General features: G+C 46.9%; 1 protein-coding gene across 1 annotated transcript in view; it reads right to left on the reverse strand.

Annotated features, from left to right (window-relative positions):
• Nucleotides 1–8,882: 8,882 nt before the first annotated feature.
• The window catches only part of ttbk1a (tau tubulin kinase 1a), a gene marked incomplete at its 3' end in the record, with an annotated part of 52,646 nt that continues 46,291 nt past the window's right edge, over nucleotides 8,883–15,237 (reverse strand). The window contains exons 14-17 of the mRNA XM_080722775.1: nucleotides 11,728–12,988; nucleotides 11,455–11,565; nucleotides 10,089–10,375; nucleotides 8,883–9,582 (exon numbers count right to left, since the gene is read on the reverse strand). Coding sequence (XP_080578901.1) covers nucleotides 8,883–9,582; nucleotides 10,089–10,375; nucleotides 11,455–11,565; nucleotides 11,728–12,988 — 2,359 coding nt within the window. The remainder of the gene's footprint in view (nucleotides 9,583–10,088; nucleotides 10,376–11,454; nucleotides 11,566–11,727; nucleotides 12,989–15,237) is intronic.

Here is a 15,237-nt window from a genome sequence, read left to right on the forward strand (position 1 = left end):
CAAATAGGGCAAAACTTTGTTTTTCCAAAATCTTCCTGATCCATGTTGATGACATGAGTGTAGACATGCTGTGTAGTGATTTTCGTGATTTTAGGGCAAAATCTGGAGGAGCAGTGTCCAAAAATGTGTTTTTAAAAATCGGCCTGAAGGTGGCGCTAGAAGAGGGCCATGTGAGAAATGAGGGGTGGGGTCTCCGCGTTGCCTTGGCGGACAAATAGGTACCGGCCCCGGCTCTCCCGGACGCTCCTAGCCCGAGTTACGGCATTTTATGTGAGCTGCAGTGGAGGAGGTCCTCCACTGGGGGCGCCACCACTTTTGCATCCGTTCTGGAGCACCAGGAGTGGGTGGTCCCCAGGAATTCCCCGTGAGCAGCCCCGTTGGAGTGGTCATTTTGTCATTTTTGCACATTTGGTCATTTTTTACACCTGGGGGTCCCCCAGGGACCTGGGGGTCCCTGGAGCTCCGGGGGTCCTTGGAGGTTGTAGTTTGCCAGGTAAGGAGTGTGTGTGCAAAATGTGGCATGGATGGGGGCAACGGTTGTGGAGATATGAGCAGGGCAAAAGTGTGACGTGTGACGTGTGACTCACGGAGGGACATTCTTTTTACACCTGGGGGTCCCCCAGGGACCTGGGGGTCCCTGGAGCTCCGGGGGTCCTTGGAGGTTGTAGTTTGGCAGGTAAGGAGTGTGTGTGCAAAATTTGGCATGGATGGGGGCAACGGTTGTGGAGATATGAGCAGGGCAAAAGTGTGACGTGTGACGTGTGACTGACTGACTCACTCACTGACGGACGGACAGCCGGTGGAGGTTTTGGTAGTAAATGCGACCTACGGTCGCAATTAACAGTGTACAGTAAAGAGCAAGGTACACCAAAGAAAGGGAATGAAGAATATACATAAAGTGTCAAAAACATGCAATCATGTCTTTCCATGGAATACAATGCTACAATGCTGAAAGTGTGATACAGATCTCAGTCTGAAGTTTCAACCTGCCGTGTTGTCTCCTGTATGGTTAAGGGTATGATTAAGTAAATAAACATCTAGTTTCTGGTTTTGTTAGCTTGGCTTTAGTCTCTTGAGACAGACTGTACTCTAAACAGTCTGATACTCGTCAAATAGCCACAAGGAGAGATACTACAGCAACAATTTGCTGTGTTGTTCTTACAGTCAGTGTAATAGTCTATGTTTACTGTTGTTATCTAAGTGAATTTGAAAACTCGACCAATGATGAAAAACTCCCATATCTACTGGGAGAAATACAACAATGCACGAACACAGCAGCAAGATTTGTGAACTGTTGCGACAAAAGAAGGCTAGAAACACAACCACCCTAAAGACTACAAACCATGGATTGACATCTAGACCTAAGCACATACACATACAGTATGAAACAGAGCTGATACCTTTAAATGCATTTTGAGGAAAATAATGCTGCTATTTGTACCCTGTATATACAGTATACAAAATGTCACAATGCGACTCTGTTTACACAATGTTGTACCCCCTCCCACTGTATACATGGTCCCCATTTTCAACTGTTTTTACTGTATTTGTGATGCTTTGGCAATGTAAACATATGTTTTCTCATGCCAATAAAGCTCCTTTGAATTGAATTGAATAGTTATCTTCCCAACATCAGATAAGAATGATCCTATGGTATATTCAAATTGCTTAAAATGGTTCAAGGCCCAAGGGTGGACATCACAACATCCAGGCTTGCACCATTACTCTGGTCCACAACAATCGTTGCCACAAACAGTGTTCAGGGCTCTACCATGAGAATAGCCCCACTATGGGGGCCGACCATGTGTGGCCCCCCAAGGAGACAGGGACACGGCCCCTGTGCCCACTGGCCTAGCGACCCCCCAACGGGCATCAATGTGAGGTCCCCCACCCCACCCCACACACACACACGGTTTACTTTTTACCTCAAGAACAACACTTTCCCTTTCCCTATAGGGCATCGCAGTGGGCGTGGTTTACTGGTCTCACTAAACAATATCCCGTTCATGTTCCTCATAGACTTTCGCGAAAATATTTATAACAATTATGTTAAGCCTAGAACCAAGCCATCCAGGATGGCAGTGAACCATAAAACCTTAGTTTCTATGAAAAGAACGTTTTGAAAATCACTAAACAAAGGGTAGTTATTAAATGTAGTAGGCCTATATCAAATAATGTAATATTAAAATCTGCATTCACATAGGATCAAAGGTTTTATGGTCATGATTCACTGCAATCCTGCATGGCTTGGTTCTAGGCTTAACATAATTGTTATAAATATGTTTGTAAAAGTCTATGGGGAAAATGAATGGGAGATCTTTTTAGTGGGACCAGTAAACCACTTCTGCTGCGATGCCCTATAGCAGCAGTGACTACAGGAGTAGTTGGCACAGCGGCCGCTGTCAAAACACTGAACACAATAAAATACAGTAGGCCCTATAGCAGTAGCCTATATAGTGAATGCTGTTACCTTGAATTCGAAATTCAGTCTTCCTCGTCCTCGTCCTCCTCCTCTGAGTCACAGACTGATACACTAGTAGCTACTACTTACTTCTGTACAACTCTTTTTTTTAATTATTTGGGCCCACTAAAGAAATCAGATATTAATGTCAGATCCATGCTGTAGTGTAAACTAGCGGTAAACAACCTGACGTCACAGCTGTCACTCACACCTGAGAAGAGATTGATTGATTGATTGATTGATTGAAGAATTTATTAGAAGTTTGCAATAGAAAAAAGTACAGTTTCATGACAGTACAAATCACTGGTACAAGGTCAACTAAAAGGGGATCCCAGAAAGCCGAGGCTTATTTCCACAGGAACCACACTTTAAGTATCTCATATAACATTGAAAGACAGACGGATAGAACATAGTACTTTATCTAGGATAATATCAGTTTCAAAAGCATAACATCAAATACAAAGGCAGAAAAAAGAAAAAAAAGGGGGAGGGGGGAGCATGGGGGCTTAATCTATTTACAAGTCACGGGTAGCAGCTGTCTGAAGGTGACTTTTCATACCAATTTTGAAGGAGGCTAGGGATTTGCTCTCCTTTAGGGCTTGAGGAAGGGCGTTCCACATGTTGATGGTGTAGCAGGAGAATGAGTTAGAGCCTTGTTTCTCTTCATGCCTGGCGCTAAAATGTAAACAGGAAACAGCTGGCCTTCAAGCAACTGATCTGATTGGGCAGCCCTCAATGCTTCTTCTTCTTCTTGTGGATTTCCGGCAGACTAGATGCCTTGTGGCACATTGCTGCCGCCCTCTGGTTGGGAGTGGTCCTCCTTTTGTCTGTAGTTCTCTCACTTAACAAATAAAATACAGTCCACCAGTGAAATACGCCAACGTACTCCCATTTCCCATTCCCTACATTTCTGACACTGTCCTTTCTATGCTTGAGTAGGTGCACAGCCCTCTCTCAGCATCGTCCAACTCTTCCACATTCAAGAACCTCCTGGCTGCATCCAGCACCATTTTAATTCGCTCTGATTTCCTCTGAATTTCCACCGTGCAGTTTATTACCATGGCAATAAATGGCAGAAACCCTTTCTTGTCAAAATAAATTGCCCTGCCCTGCTCCATTCCTCCTTTCCTCTACCTCCTCTTTCTCTGACACTCTTTCCTTCCCCTCCAGTTTCTTGACAGCGTCCGCGTATGACATTCCTCCCTGCTTCCTTAACTGATTCACTTTCTCTTCCTTGATTCACTTTCGGGCACTTTGCAGGGGTGTCGCTGTTACTACATCTCATCTTTTCGAGACCCGACTCTAACCCTCACCCTAACCTTAACCTCCGTGGAGTGAGTCACTAACCCTCCGGTCGAAATGATGGGCGTTCGCAAAAGCGAGATTTCCCCCTTTGAGGCTCCAGCATGGTGTTCTCCTTCACAATGCAGACACTTTGGTTTCTTTTGCTCTTTTTCACACCTCCACTCTTTGCAATCTGCCTTCCCACATGGATCACATCTGCGTTCCCCTCTACACACCGCAGCAACATGTCTGTAATCTTGACAACAGTATCAACTCAGTGGTGCTACTTCAAACGGTCTGACTCGGTAACGCACGTATCCAAGATACTCTCTCTGGTAAGTAACTCTCCTTTGAACGTCAAGCACCGATGCATGGTCCTGTGAGAAGTTATTAGCATTATTAGCACCTCGAAGCAGACGGACACAGAAATACAGAAGGACAGAGAACCATTACGGAACATACACTGGAAACTATGAATGGTCATCATTACAACTGCAACTTCATTCAATGAATACACCTGAAGCTGAAATCATGACTGGACAGAATCTTGTTTGTTTCTGTGTTCCACTGTGTAGGATCACTGCCATCTGGTGGCGTGGTGCAGTTAGTGTACTTATGTCTCACAGATATTATCATTTAATTAATCAATTAATCAATGAATTAATCAAACAGACACAACACAGAATACCTCAACACATATATTTATTGGTAAAGACTTTTGACCTAGTTTAGTTTCCCAGTTTGACCACTGAGGGGCGCTGTTGAGTACAACCACAGTGTGCAGTTCCAGTGGTGACCACCGAGGGGAGCTCTTCTGTTGAGTACAACCACAGTGTGCAGTTCCAGTAGAATTTCAGCATAGGGCCAATTAAGTGATCGTCCTTCCATGCAGTCCTTGGCTTTTAGCGCCCTCTGTTGGCTTCTATTGGAAAGCATGGAGAAAAGGAACAAAAACAAAGGAAGAGGACAGGGAGCCTTTCACATGATTAAGACTGCCCTACTGCATACAGACTCTGGCGCCCCCTGCAGACTACAGACAGTAAACCATAGAGCACATCAGAAGTCCAGACGTCACCTGTGTTACCTCTCGGGTCGAAATAAGAAATACGCTAAACATTGCCCCACAAAACCATGGTATAGTCATGAGTCATCGCTTTTCACAGTTTTGTGGGGGCCCTTTTTAGCCCAAGGAATGTTTCTCATGCAAAACAAATGCTTGCAATGGATTCAGAATCATTAAAAACCCATAGTTTGACCCCTCACGCGCTACTTAGAGCAGATTGTTTGGGGGGTATTTATTCCCTTTATAATAGTGTATAGTGTATAGTAAGAGAAAGGGACCCAAACTTTCAGCAGCTGTCAACAATCCCACAAAGGGATTTTGCAAATGGAATCATGGATTTTCTGAATTGCTATACTCTGAAGTTTCCAAAAAATATATAGTTTTCCTAATCCCCCAAAAATGTGAACGAAATTACACAGGCGACTTGACTACTCTCGGCTCGAAATAAGAAATACATAAGAAACGAGAAAGATGCAATTAGAAATCGCAAGTGTGGTTGCCGTTGACTCTAATGGGGGAGGGGGAACGGATGACATCACAATATCAAGGTATCACGGGTGAAGGGTTACAGCAGATGATGAGTAACTCGGACAAGTACTTCAATGGGAAAACCCTTAGAGCAAAAGGTGATGAGAAAGCTAGACAAGAACTATAGTCTTGTTGCCCTGGGGGGGAAACCACACTAGTGAGAATAAATGGCCAGGCACCTGGGCAGCTGGCGCAGTGGTCCCGGCACTAAAGGCTCAGTTTAGGCTGACAGCGTGTCGTGGGTTCGAATCCCGATCCCGACCGTCTTTTTCTGCGTGTCACTCCCCATCTCTCTCCCCAGTTTCCTGTCAGCCTACCGTATATCTCTATCAATACAAGCATAAAAGAGAATGTTTAAAAATAACGAGAAATACGGTTCCTACGAAACAGTGTGGGCTTGCATGTAATAACCCTGCCTTTGTACAGTCGGTACAAAGGCAGTGTCTTTGTACCGACGTCATTTTGAGGAGAACTTGGACTGATAGATAAATAATGAAGATAACATACGTGTGCTCGCTTTCAGCAAGCCCACAATAAATAAATACATAAATAAATAAATAAATACATAAATAAAAATGAGAGGAGGACATGGGTCTCTGTGTGGTTTGTGATATTTAGTTATATCCACAGGAAGACAATTTATTTAGCGGCTTTAACCGGAAGTTGCGTAGGTAACAGAGGTGACGTCACACTTGGCTGGACCACTGGGCTCACTCTGCAGACACACTGTAGGTAGTGCAGAACTACTCCCTCTAGAGGCAGACTGTATGCAGTGCAGAAACACCAACTCTACGACTCCCTCTGCAGGCAGACTGTATGTAGTGCAGCCAGTCCAACCTATAGTTCCCCACACAGGTCTGCGCTAAAGAACTAAAAGACCCGTTGTGCCCGTTTGGAACAGAAATGTACATCAGGTTTTGCTTTGCGAGAATAAAAAATAAAAGTGCCATCATGACAACTGATTATATTATATATACATTATATTTCAGAGCATCATAAATTAAATAAACACTCGAGAAAATAGAATGATAGAAGCATGCCCATTGTCACAATAAACAAGGAGGATGTGGATATTATTACAGGCAACCCTCCCTTTTAGATACAGGATTATACACTAGTTAACATGTTGGCATAGCTCAGGCATTCCTTGAACAGGGGTCTTCAACGTTTTCAGGCCAAGGACCCCTTAGCTGAGAGAGAGAGAGATGAAGCAGGGACCCCTCTATATATTGTATAAATGTGTGATGCAGTGCAGAGTTTCATCGATTTCATCGATAATTCCTTAACAGCACTGTCATCAGTCTATGTTGGATTCGTGTTAATGTGTATTTTCCTAAATTTAACCACTTAAATCGTCGATATTTTGTAGACTTGACTTTTCACTATGTACTTGGTCTGCTCTTTTTTTTTACCATTTGCTGAAAATAGCCGATCTACAAGCTCTCAACGCCTCACAGCTGCAAGGCGTTGAGAGCTTGTAGATCTGCTATTTTTGACTAAAGTTCTCCTCGGAATAGGGATGTGAGGGTTCAAGTTGTTAATTTAAAAGAATGATCCTATCACTCAAGGATTTGGTAGTAACTCTAAGGACTGCCTAGGGGTCCCGGACCCCCTGTTGAAGACCCCTGCTTTAAACCACACTATTTAGATCGTTTTGGCTTTAAATGCACCCCAAATGGAATGGGAGAAGGAATCCGGGGTCAGTCACCCATAGTGATATTATATCAATACCATGCAGCTTATTGGTGAGAATAAAGCAGTAACTATGATAATAATTATCATAATTATTATGGTGAAGAGCACCGTGCCGGAAGCTCCTGGAGAAGGCTCTAAATGACTCCAGTCCATGGGAGGGGTGAATCCAGTCCATGGTTTGTACTCCAGTCCATGGAGGGGGCTTGTAGTCCAGTCCATGGTTTGCAGAGTTGTAACAAGGACCCATATAGAACTGTATTCATGGGTTGCATTTGTAGTCCTAAACCGGCCATATTGAGGACCAACACAGGTGTTCAATTTGTCTGATTGGCATAGAACTGATGTTCTACGTTAATCAAAACACCTGTGTTGGTCCTCAACATGGCTGGTGTAGGACTACAAATGCAACCCATGAATATGTACTGTATGTGTTGCAGTTTGTTTGAAGAACCAGTACGATTGAAAAAGGAGCGCTCGTTTTCTATTGACCATGACGGAGGCGTGCCGTCTCAGGCGACATTGATCCACGTGAGTCACCGCTGAGCGAGCGTTAGCCAGCGAGTCGCTGTGTCAATCGTTGCGAAGGTTGCATGAGCCGGGAGCGTGTCGCTGTTACTACATCTCATCTTTTCGACACCCGACTCTAACCCTCACCCTAACCTTAACCTCCGTGGAGTGAGTCGCTAACCCTCCGGTCGAAATGATGGGCGTTCGCAAAAGCGAGATTTCCCCGCATGAGCCGACTCAGCGCCGTTAGAAGTTGTAAACTAGTGCGCCAGATTAGTAAATATTGTTGTGGGGACAGCTTTTGCGACTGACCGCACTAGAAAATGAGCGCTCCTTTTTCAATTGTACTGGTTCTTCAAACACACTGGAACATATATATATAACCTATATATAACCTCTACTCTAGCTTTTACTGTATGTTGCTTGATTCAATATTTATATATCTAAATTAGTATTCATAGAAAACACACAACTCTGCTTCTGGTGACTGATATTGTCCTTCTAGGGCAGTGGTTCTCTACCTGTGGGTCGGGACCCCCAGGGGGGGTCGCCAAATTATTTTGGGGGGCCCCATATGATTAGCTTAATGTGCAACATTGTTTTCTCACTAATAAACCAACGTAACGTTTAAGTGTATAGAGGGTATATGCACGTTTCTAAAGTGACAATTTAAGGACTTTTTAATACCTCTAAAATGACAAATTAAATATTGGCCAAACTGTCAAATATTAGAGGCATACATTGTGAAAATAGCAGATCTACATGCTCACAACGCCTCGCATTGTGAGCATGTAGATCTGCTATTTTCACAATAGAACCGTGTTATACAAAATGTAATGCCTCAACTCTTAGTGCTCGTCAGGGTAGGGGGAGGTCCCCAGTTAAAATATGATTATTTTGGGGGTCACGGCCTGAAAAGGTTGAGAACCACTGCTCTAGTGAATGTTAGACTCATTGAAAACACTTGACGAATGGATTGTTTTGAAGCATGTATGGAAATGAACATTCAGTAGAATAATGTATGTCGCAGAGACATGTTTTCAATGAATCTAACTTGGTTGAAATGGAGCTTGAAGTTAAAATGGGTTTGCATAGGAAGGGGAGGGGGTGATAAATTAATATCAAGTATCTAAATATTGAATCAAGCAAATAAACAAAACAGAGAAGTGTTTTAAAGTGAAATACCACTGTAATGTAAAATCTCAGAATGTAAAAATGGAGGGTCCATTTGGTTCCATTTGTACACTCTCAGAGTTACAGACCTGTAGGGGTCCCGGCCCGGGGCTGATGTTGGGAACTACGGAGGTCTTTGTTATGATTGTAAAGGATTTGAGTCTCTTTGTATTATCTAGCGCCCCCTGTCTTCTCCCCGGCACACTGCTGCTTCCCCACAGCGGAGCCCGACGTTTTGGCCTTCAAGCTTCTGCCCGCTGAGGTCGCGGCTGACGTGCGCTTGCTCACTTCCTGCGAGGACACGCGCGGCTGCTTGCTAACTTCCTGCAAGGACGCTCGCGGCTGCTTGCTAACAACTTCTTGCGAGGACACTCGCGGCTGCTTGCTAACTTCCTGTGAGGACGTGCGCGGCTGCTTGCTAACTTCCTGCGGGGACACTCGCGGCTGTTTGCTAACTTCATGCGAGGACGCCCGCGACTGCGAGCTAACTTCCTGCGAGGCTGTGCATGGCTGAGCGCTAACTTCCTGCGGGGATGTGCACGGCTGCGAGCTAACTTCCTGCGAGGCGCTGCGCCTGATGGGAGTCGTAGTCCTGGGCCTCAGGTTGGGGACGGTGGGGGCGCGCACCGAGAGGGGCTGCCTGATTGGGCAGACCCTCTGGGGGGAGGGGCTGTCTGTCCGACGGTGGGAGGAGCTAAGGCTACGTCGGGTTCCAAAGAGGATGCGTAGGGGCATGCGGGGGCTTCCACTGGCCTGGGCGGGGCTTCCGCTGGGCTGGGAGGAGCCTACAGCGAAGGGGCGGGGACACGCGGAGGAAGAGGCGGACCTGGCGGAAGGCTTGGGTTTCCTCTGGTTGCCGAACTTCAGAATTCTGTGTGAAGAAGGAACAGAAGCATTGCTGTTAGATTTATATTTATGTCATTTATCTTGTGTTTATATTTGAATAGAAATAGATGCAGTGCTGTTATACTGAATCATTTAATAGAATAGATTTTTTTTTCCAAAAAAGTGTACAGAAAGAGTTAAAATTGTGTTTTTATGTGGCCACACCCACCAGTTCATTAGGTATGCCTGGTTGTCAGGTGGGTGGTGACCCAGCTGAAGATAGCCACACCCACAGTGTATGGTAAAAGGGGAGGGGATGAGTTTATGATGTAATTGAATCTGACCACCTGGTCTTTTCGACTGGGCCTTTTGACTCAGGATAATCTTAACTCCATAGACACATACAAAACAGAAAAAAGTACAAAACTATGGCACCGACTCTTTAATAATCAGTAAAATGCATTATAATCGCTACTCTAACATAATACAGTTTTACAGTCATGTGCGCCCTGAAGCTCCAGTAGTGGTGGATGGAAGGTATACGGTTCCTACCCGTTGGTGCCTGGCAGAGACAGCGGGGGCGTGGGGTCCACGGGGGGCCTCATGATGGGGGTCCGGGGTCTGGGGATCCTGCTCCTCCACTCCTGGCCCCTTCTCCTCCCCCCCTGCCCCTCCCCCCAGCCGTGAGGGGGAGTGCTGTCCTCCTCGGAGCCGGTGGCCGACAGCGTCTCCGAGGCGCGGCGGCGCTCCTCGTCTCCGGACGACACGGAGGACGAGGTCCCGGAGAGCAGCCTCCTCCTGTGCTGCTGCCGCTCCACCACCAGGCGCGCCAGATCCACCTGGGATTCATTAACAGATTCATTAGCTTAATATAATTCCATTACTCGCCGTTGGGGAGCTGTCGTTCCAGACTCCACATAGCATTCCGAGATTGTGGAATAGTTGTCTGACTACGCGAAACTTTTAATTTATTAACTCATTTACTGCCCAGGCCAGATATTAACTCATTTATTGCCCAGGCCAGATATTAACTCATTTACTGTCCAGGCCAGAGTCTCCCAAGCTATTAATCAAATAGATTTGATTAAAAATAATCCAAAATCGGATCGCCGGTCCGCAGGGCCTAAGTGCCCCAAAAACCTTTGGGGTACGGCATTGGACCGTGAAGCGGAACTGGATCTGCATTTTTGGGTGGCGGGACTAGCGCAGCAATGCTAGTGTAGGCTATACGGTGTGTGTGTTGGCTCTTGCCAACGTGCCTGGCACTTTGGCTGACTGGTCAGCGCACATGCCTGGGATATCGGGGTCCCGGGTTCGCCTCCCGGCCGCGGCTACATTGGTGGCAGTGGTACAAATAGGTACTGGCGGAGTAGCCTGGCGGTGCCAGCCTCTATCACACACTTCGTTTTGGGAAGAGAGTCTGGGGTTGCAGGGAGAGATTCCATTTCTGGGGGGCGGGCTAAAGCCTGGTGAGCTCTTAATTGCTCCCTTTGAACTTCAAAGGGGTTGTGCAATAAGGTAATTGATTGAGCCATACAAGTGTCAAGACCTCATTAGTGTTCTCTCTAACCAATGAAAGCATCAAAGACAACTACCTGTTTGATGCCTGTGACCTCGTTAGTGTTCTCTCTAATCAATGCAACATCAAAGACAACTACCTGTTTGATGCCTGTCATGGAGGGGAGAGGGAGGAGGGAATGTTTTTGTGTCCACACAGTCTACAGCCCTGATTGGCTGGTGGAAATGGATTCTCAATTTGAGTTTATTAACCAGGCTGCTGGCGGAGTGGTCCGTCAGTTCCTCGGCCGTTGTAGACCCTATGCCTGGTAGTCGACGACTGTCCCTCCGATGCTCGTCATAACAATCTGTATTTTGAAACTCTAGCATTACAAAGTTCATAAGGTTAGCATTAGCTCACCTGTCTGCAGCGCCTCTGCAGCCGAGCGCGGCTGGACAACGATGAAGAGCGCTCAGAAGAGGAGTCTTCCTCACAGATCAGCACCGGGATTCGACTTTTCATCCTCAACGTCTGACGATGCAACTCCTTTCTCCCACAATGCACTGCTTCTTCTTCTTCTTCTTCCTCTTCTTCTTCTTCTTGGGTTTTGGGACTCTTTGGAGCATCTTCTTCATCTTCTTCTTCTTCTTCTTGGGCTTTGTGGTCTTGAGGAACATCTTCGGGGAGCCCCACCTCCAGACACAAGATGGCCGACAGAGCCGTTTCGTCTTTCGGGAGCGACGCTTCTTCTTCTGCTTCTGCGTTCTTGACTTGTAGAGGAACACAAGAGGCTTCCGTCAGGCCGTTGGAGGACGTCATGAGGTGGGACGCCTCTGCGATGTTGTGGGACGTCATCACGTTGACGTGGGACGCCTCCGCGACGTGGGACGACATCATGACGTTGACGTGGGACGCCTCGGCGACGTGGGACGACATCATGACGTTGACGTGGGACGCTTCGGCGACGTGGGACGACATCATGACGTTGAGGTGGGACGTCTCCGCGATGTGCACGAACGTGCGCTCTACTTTGGTGAAGGGCGGCGACGCGGGAGGCCGAAGAAGCTCGTACCTCAGCGCCGGCGACAGGCGTCCGCTTTCCCCGCAAGGAAGATCAAGCGCTTGGGGGGCGGAGTCAAGTGCTTGGGGGGCGGAGTCAAGCACTTGGGGGGTAGAGTCAAGTGGTTGCGGGGCGGGCTCAAGCGGTTGGGGGACGGGCTCAAGCAGTTCGGGGGCATGCTCAAGTGGCTGCGGGGCGGGCTCCAGCGGTGGTTGCGGGGCGAGCTCGAGCGGTGGTTGCGGGGCGGGCTCGAGCGGTGGTTGCGGGCCGAGCTCGAGCGGTGGCTGGAGGGCGGGCGGCTCGAGGAGGGCCGAGGGCAGGGCCGAGGGCGTGGCCAGCTCCCCGTCGTCCGGGCCGGACGGGGACTGTCTCCGGTCTCCCGGGGAGAACAGCACCAGCGTCTTGGACCCGTCTTCCTGTTCCGCGTCGACATCCGGGTCCCTCTGAGGCCCCCCCGCCGCGCCCCCGCTAGCGGCCCCCTCGCCGCCGGCCCCGTCGGCCATCAGGGTGGAGTTGGCGCCGCCCTCCTGGCTCTGCCCGCTGCTCTTGTCCTCCTCGCTCTTGCTGACGTCGTCCTGACTCTTGGTGACTTCGTCGTCGTCGTGGCCCTTGGTGGCCTCGTCTTGGCTCTTGGTGGCGTCGTCTTGGCTCTTGGTGGCGTCGTCTTGGCTCTTGGTGACGTCGTCTTCGCCGGGGCCCGTCGGAGGGGCGGGGCCGGGGAGCGGGTCGTCGGGAGGGGGCGGGGCCCGTCTCTGGGGCAACGTGCCGGTCAGCATGACGGACAGGAAGTGGCCTCGGTTGGCCTGCAGCTGCGGCAGGAAGTGGAAGCTCTCCTTCTGCTCGCTCTTGGACGCTCTGGTCCTATAGTCCGGAGAGACGGGGGACGTTCTGGTCCTATAGTCCGGAGAGACGGGGGGCGGAGCCTTCTGCTGCTCTGTGGGAGGTCCTGTCACCTAGGCGACACACAACAACAAATCATCCTGTTATTGATTGATTGATTTGATTGATTGATTGATCGAGGAATGTATTACCCGTAATTGCCAGACTATAAGCCGCGGCTTTTTTCCCATGTTTTGAACCCTGCGGCTTATACAACGGTGCGGCTTATATAGAGATTTTTACAGCTAACGGCCAGTTAGTTCATTTTACAATGGTCTTTAACAAGGATTTATATAGAGATTTTTACAGCTAACGGCCACCAGGGGCGCTCTAGCGGGAAGCAGGAAGGACACCTGCGGCTTATAGTCAGGTGCGGCTTATATGCGTAAACATTTGTTTTTTGTTCTAAATTTAGCTGGCGCGGCTTATATTCAGGTGCGGCTTATAGTCCAGCAATTACGGTTGAAGTTTTGCATAGGAAAGGGTACAGCTAAAATGAAACTCAGGTAAGGCAAGGCTTATTTCCGTTGAGATCCTCATCAACTCATATAACATTGAATGACAGACGGATAGAACACATTACTATGCAGTAGGATACCTTCAGCAAAAAAGAAACACTTGTAAACAAAAGAAAGGAAAAAAAAAAGTAACATCAAGCAATGTTCATAACACATGTCATCAAATCATAATTTGATGCATTAATTATTAACATTTTAATGTATTAATGGGGCTGCCTGGTGGCTTGATGAGGTATAGCAACCCCATGCTGCAAGTTTGAATCCGACATGTGTACACACAGTATTAGATAGATAGATAGATAGATAGATAGATAGATAGATAGATAGATAGATAGATAGAAACAAACACACACACACACACACACACACACACACACACACACACACACACACACACACACACACAAATACATTTTGTTCATTTATTTCAAAAGAATGGAAAAGGACCACTTTATCCTTATCATACCCTCCTCCATGTCATCAGCGCCCACACCCTAGGTGGAGTTTGGCGAAAGGGCCTTTCTGTGTGGAGTTTGCATGTTCTCCCCGTGTCTCCTAGAGTAGATACCCTCACAAAAACATGCAGTAATCCTGGTCTCTACACTGCCTCCCCCTGGCCAGCCAGGGCGCCTGTTGGAGTGGAATGGAACTGGTTGGAATAACGTGTTCCTTCCACGCGCTACGTCCAACCCGGGGAAGCTCCCCCCTGTCAGGTGATAAGAAGCGGCCTGCTCACTCCTCGTGCACTGAAGGAAGCATGAGCTCAGTTCAGGGCTCTCCCCAGGTTGGCAGAGGGAGAGCAGAGCCCAGGATTACAGCTGAGGCAATTGGCACTGGGTGAAAAATGTGTTACAAAATCGTGGGATTAAAAACTTAAAAAGAGGAAAGAAAAAAAGAAAAAGAAAAGACCAACAGATACGTTTAATAAAGAAATATTCACAATAAAATGTTTAGCGACAAAGAAAGACGGCCAGACAGAAGTATTTGCCCCCAAAACCATTTAATGTCATTTTGGTTTTTTTCAACACAAGCTTTTCCAGATTGTCTAGAATACATACATTGATATAAAAGGCACAAAAATGCATTGCAGAGTTTTTAAGTCTTTGAAAGCACGCAGTCCCCTATCTGCCCACGATTCAAGTGTTTCCATTTGTCATAAAGTATTTACATCCTAATACTAACCAGCATGCCAATGGAAGCTCGAGTCTATATACTTCTGTATATATGTACATACAGTACATACTGTGGATTTACAAAAAGGTTTAAAATACATGCTTTAACTGTAAATTATACAAGCAGTAACTGTACACTCATACAGTATTGTACAGTACCTTATAGTACTGTACAGTAACCATGGTGATAGAAAAAAACATATTTATAAGTTAACAACACCCACGGATCACCTTCTACTGCCTGCAGCTCCAACAAACAAACAAACAAACAAACAAACAGACAGACAGACAGACAGACAGACAGACAGAAAGAAAGACATACAAACAAACAAATTAACTAACTAATTAACTAACACACAAACAGAAAGACCTTGCCACTTTTATTGCAAATATTCTCAGGAAAACTGTCAAAGTGAGCAGTGTTCATGTGATAAGCCGCTTAATTAACATAATGTCTTTACATTATGATAATGAGCTGAATTAACATGATGTATGATGTGTTTCTTAAAGGAACTACACCATGAATTTGAATTTTTCCTATTTTTTATGTATTTTTTGGTGTCCCACCAGCACG

Source organism: Nannobrachium achirus, assembly GCF_963921795.1.
Source record: "Nannobrachium achirus genome assembly, chromosome: 3".
NCBI lineage: Eukaryota > Metazoa > Chordata > Actinopteri > Myctophiformes > Myctophidae > Nannobrachium > Nannobrachium achirus.